At 45.8% G+C, this 4,826-nt stretch overlaps 1 protein-coding gene across 2 annotated transcripts; it reads left to right on the top strand.

The window, feature by feature from the left end:
* The first annotated feature begins 2,089 nt into the window (after positions 1-2,089).
* On the top strand, positions 2,090-3,879 carry LOC122021414 (omega-hydroxypalmitate O-feruloyl transferase-like). Of its 2 annotated transcripts, none has more exons than XM_042579535.1 (3): positions 2,090-2,199; positions 2,289-2,726; positions 2,799-3,879. In XM_042579535.1, the coding sequence occupies exons 1-3, from the start codon at positions 2,197-2,199 to the stop codon at positions 3,660-3,662; spliced, it is 1,305 nt and encodes a 434-aa protein (XP_042435469.1). In that variant the 5' UTR covers positions 2,090-2,196; the 3' UTR covers positions 3,663-3,879. The 2 variants fall into 2 exon arrangements, with proteins under 2 accessions (XP_042435469.1, XP_042435468.1); XM_042579534.1 differs by having other exon boundaries at positions 2,133-2,208.
* The last annotated feature ends 947 nt before the right edge of the window (positions 3,880-4,826 follow it).

Genomic DNA, 4,826 nt, shown 5'->3' with positions numbered 1-4,826 from the left:
GATTTGGGTCGAACGTGTTAAGTTCCGCAGGAGACCCAAGTCAAAACCTAAAAGAACGAGTAAATTAAGTTTTGGATCAAACGTGTTAAGTTCCGCAGGCGATCCAAAATTTAATTTAAAAGAACACATGGTAGCTAGGAAAAGGTTCAGGCCTTTGTATAAAATTTTTGTACAGTGGAACCTCTAGGTTTTCCGAGTTGCAACCAACACTTTTTCCCAGAAGCACAGTGAAAGGACGAAAAGTAAAAGACGAGTATGAAAAGACGAGTGAGCGTACCTACGTAGAGACAAAGCCCTCCTTTTTATATGGCTGGGGGTACTTCTGGAGTCTGACGGGTGTCAGGGAATATCGGGTGTCAGGATTTGTCTGGCGGTGAATGACACATAGCATCTTCCTATAGGTTTAAGGAGGAATCGGTGGGCAGTGAGCCCTAGACTGTTAGCATATTCCCTGACATGCAGTGATTATTCTCTGACGGGTTGTTACGATTCCCTGGATGATTGTCGTATAGTGTATGCTCGCCCCGATCTGTTAACCCTCGATTGGGTCATCGTACCTACAAATATGGACCTGTATGCACAGACCTGCCTTTCCTGGCGCATTCCCTGGCTTGTTTGTTGTCCCACAAATCCAGATTTATATGTCCCGCCCTGCATTTGTCATTCGGTCTATCCCACTAGATCCAGACCTGCGCCTACCGCCCTGTCATTCTAGGCCTTCACTTATCGTTCCTCAAGTCTCGTCCCGTATGCACGACCCTGTTCTGTATCTTATCCTGACCTGTAAACCTTCGTCCACGTATCCTGACCTGTACTTCTTTGGTTTGTGTATCATGTTCTACATATCTTGTCCTGTAGATCCCAACCTGTAAGCCTTAGTCCTCATATCTCGACTTGTGTGTCTTTGGTTAGCGTATTCTGCTCTACGAGTCTTGGTTCGTATATCCCGACCTGTACGCCTTGTCCGTGTATCCCGTTCCACAAGTCCGTAAGTCCTGACCTGTAATCCTTGGTTTGCACATCACGACATGTACGCCTTGTCCGTGTATCCTGTTCTGTAAGTCCATAAGTCCTGACCTGTAATCCTTGGTTTGCACATCACGACTTGTACGCCTTGTCCATGTATCCTGTTCCGCCAGTCTGTAAGTCTTGACCTGTAATCCTTGGTTTGCCTATCTCGACATGTACGCCTTGCCCGTGTATCCTGTTCCGCAAGTCCGTAAGTCCTGACCTATAATTCTTGATTTGCACATCAAGACATATACGCCTTGTCCGTGTATCCTGTTCCGCCAGTTTGTAAGTCCTAACCTGTAATCCTTTGTTTGTCTATCCCGACCTGTACGCCTTGTCCGGGTATCCCGACCCGCATGTCCTACTTTCCGAGTTCCTATTTGACATGTAGGTTTAACTCCGAAATGCCACTTGTGCCCCGACCAGGACCATCCTGTAACCTATCCCTTTGAACCCCACGTAGGCCAGACTTTTGACCTCCACATAGGCTGGACTTTTGACCACCACGTAGGCTTGACTTCTGACTGTCACGTGAGTTTGACTTTTGACTACCTCGTGGGCTTGACTTCTGACCACCCTGTGGACTTTACTTCTGACCGTCCCATGGACTTGACTTCCGACCACATCTATTATCCGACCCCACTATCATACACCGTATCACTATCACTCCTCCGCAATTATAAAAAAAAAAAAATCTCTCTAACCATTTAAACTACAAAATTTCAAACCTTACATCCGAGTTTTATCTTCCGTTTTTTTGTTATTTCACAGACCTATTTAAAAACCAGACACCAATAGTTTACAGAAAAACGCTTAATTCACACCTAAACCTCGATTAATTTATTTTCTAAATTAGGTAAAATAAATTGTTCGTCTTCGGCTGCTTTCTAATAATTAGGAGGCCAACCTCACCTACCGGCGCTCATCGACTCTGTTCGTAGTTGCGATTGGTTCCATGGCAGTGGCCAACCCCAACTGTTTTAGATTCGGCTATCGTTTAGCCCAAGCAACTAGCTAGCTACTCGATTCCTTCTCTTCTTGGAATTCCATTTCTTAATCCAGTTCTGTTAAACAAGCTCCATGCCCTCTATAAATAGCTCCATTTGCTAATCCACAAGAAGCATCTTCTCCTGCAGCTCCTCACTAGATCACAGCAGACTTGATCCGTCTTCTTTAGCTATCGAAATGGTACTTACTGTAAGTCGAGTCGATCGAGTAGAAACAGTTACAATGTGCTCACAGTTTGTTATTTTTTTCCCTATACGTTTGATGATCAGATTGCAGAGTTGAGAGAGAAGGTTGAGCTGGAGGTGAAGCAGGGGAGAGTTAGTCTGGTGCCCCCGGCGGAGGAAACAGAGAAGGGCCTCTACTTCCTGACCAATCTGGACCAGAACATTGCGGTGATAGTGCAGACTATTTACTGCTTCAAGGCCGGGGATAAGGGGAATGCCTCGGCGGTGGCGGTGATCAAGGAGGCTCTGGCCAAGGTGCTCGTGCACTACTACCCGCTCGCCGGTCGCCTCACCATCAGCCTGGAGGGGAAGCTCATCGTGGACTGCACCGGCGAGGGCGCGGTCTTCGTGGAGGCCGAAGCCGACTGCGAGATGGACGACATCGGAGACATTGGGAAGCCGGATCCGGCCACGCTGGGGAAGCTGGTTTATAACGTTCCTGGCGCCAAGAACATATTGGAGATTCCTCCAGTGGTTGCTCAGGTCTGATCCTGTTTTGATTTGATCGATGAATATCGTAATTTGATGGAAATTAACTCGATTGTATATATTCAGGTGACGAAGTTTAGTTGCGGGGGATTCATTCTGGGGTTGTCGATGAACCACTGCATGTTCGACGGCCTCGGTGCGATGGAGTTCGTGAACTCGTGGGGGGAGACGGCGCGCGGCCTGCCGCTGTCGGTGCCGCCGTTCATCGACCGCACGATTCTGCGGCCCCGCGACCCGCCGGCGATCAGCTTCCCCCACCACGAGTTCGCGGAGATCGAGGACGTCTCCGAGTCGGCGTCGCTGTACGAGAAGGAGGAAATGCTGTACCGCTCCTTCTGCTTCGACGCGTACAAGCTGGAGGCAGCGAAGCGGCGGGCCACGGAGGGCGACGGCGCGCTCGACAAGTGCACGACCTTCGAGGCGCTGGCGGGGCTGGTGTGGCGCGCGCGCACGCAGGCGCTGGGGATGCGATCGGGGCAGAGGACGAAGCTGCTCTTCGCGGTCGACGGGCGCCAGCGCTTCGAGCCGCCGCTGCCGAAGGGCTACTTCGGCAACGGCATCGTGCTGACCAACGCGCTGTGCACGGCAGGGGAGCTCTTGGAGCGGCCGCTGGCCTTCTCGGTGGGGCTGGTTCAGGGCGCGGTGAGGATGGTGACGGACGAGTACATGCGGTCGGCCATGGACTACTTCGAAGCCACCAGGGCGCGGCCTTCGCTGACGGCTACCCTGCTGGTCACCACCTGGTCACGCCTGTCGTTCCACACCACCGACTTCGGTTGGGGCGAGCCGGTGCAGTCCGGGCCGGTGGCGCTGCCGGAGAAGGAGGTGATTTTGTTCCTGGCGCATGGCAAGGAGAGGAAGAGCATCAACGTCCTATTGGGGCTCCCAAGCTCAGCAATGGAGAGATTCCAACAGCTGGTAGACATATAATAATTTATATGCTACAAAATTATATATATCTAAATATATATTATATTTCAGTTATTAATTACTGGTCGAATATCTATCTCTATATTTGTTCTTCATTGTTTCGTCCTTTGCCTGTCGTTGGGTCATAAGTGGTCTCTGGAGCCACACTGTTTCATTTGCCTACCTAATTCATGTTTCTTTTTGATGGAATTAATATATATGAAATACTTATCGACAACTCTTGGAAACATATCACCCAGATGAACAAATCCCATTCAAAATAGTGCCTAATTGGCAGTGCAGTAGTTAGCATTCCCTTAAAAGACAGATTCGTTACATTAACGGCTTCTTTAATACCGGTCCCATGAATATAAAAGAAGATTCATACAGATATAAAAGATCATGGAAAGATCTCTCCCTCTCCAAGATATCAGAGGGAGGGAGGAAGGACCTACATCTTTTATTGTTTGGAAGAAAATTGAAACCAAAATTATGAAAGCACTAATGGCAAATCCGATTCACGGTAGTAATTTATGGTGCATTTGATTTACACATTTTTTATTTTTATTTTTTTAAAAAATATGTGTTTCTAAAAGATGATATTTGATTTGTATTTTTTATGTTTATTTTTTTAAAAAAATAGATAATATTTTTTGGAAAAAAATAGAGAATGATGAAAAATTATTTTTTATTTTTTAAAAAATAATATATTTTTCAAAAAATGAAAATAAAATATACGTAAATCAAACGTACCCTTAATTTCCTTACACAAGACCTGCGGCGGACGACGAGCGTCCTTATCTTTTTTTATCACTAATTTTAAATCCAAAATCTATAATCTTTGTCCATATATAAGCAAACATTTTGATACTGACCACCGATTGATTCTAGAGAACTGTTTTCTTAACTGATTTATGCCTAGAGCTGGACGTGTTGGATTTTATTTCACCGGGCGATGGATTTATATGTTATTTTATAACACACCTATTTATTATTACGGATAACCCCAATAGATATATTTATTATCAGTTTAATTTATTGGATTGTGAAATATATGTAAAAATTGAGTTTTTTCGTTGTGCAAGTTTTTGTAGAACCCTTTGAACCAAGATTGGTTAAAGGGTTAAAAAAAATATCAAAATGTATCGGGTTAAAATTGAGAATTTTAATTTATTTAATTCTTCT

This window comes from Zingiber officinale, chromosome 9A (genome assembly GCF_018446385.1).
Source record: "Zingiber officinale cultivar Zhangliang chromosome 9A, Zo_v1.1, whole genome shotgun sequence".
Lineage (NCBI taxonomy): Eukaryota > Viridiplantae > Streptophyta > Magnoliopsida > Zingiberales > Zingiberaceae > Zingiber > Zingiber officinale.
Note: the sequence above shows the minus strand (reverse complement) of the source record. Positions and strands in the feature narration are given on the sequence as shown.

Bases quoted from the DNA above. Each gene is read 5' to 3' on its own strand.
- LOC122021414 (XM_042579534.1), top strand. The intron at 2,727-2,798 runs GTCTGATCCTGT...GTATATATTCAG, and splicing joins TTCCTCCAGTGGTTGCTCAG to GTGACGAAGTTTAGTTGCGG.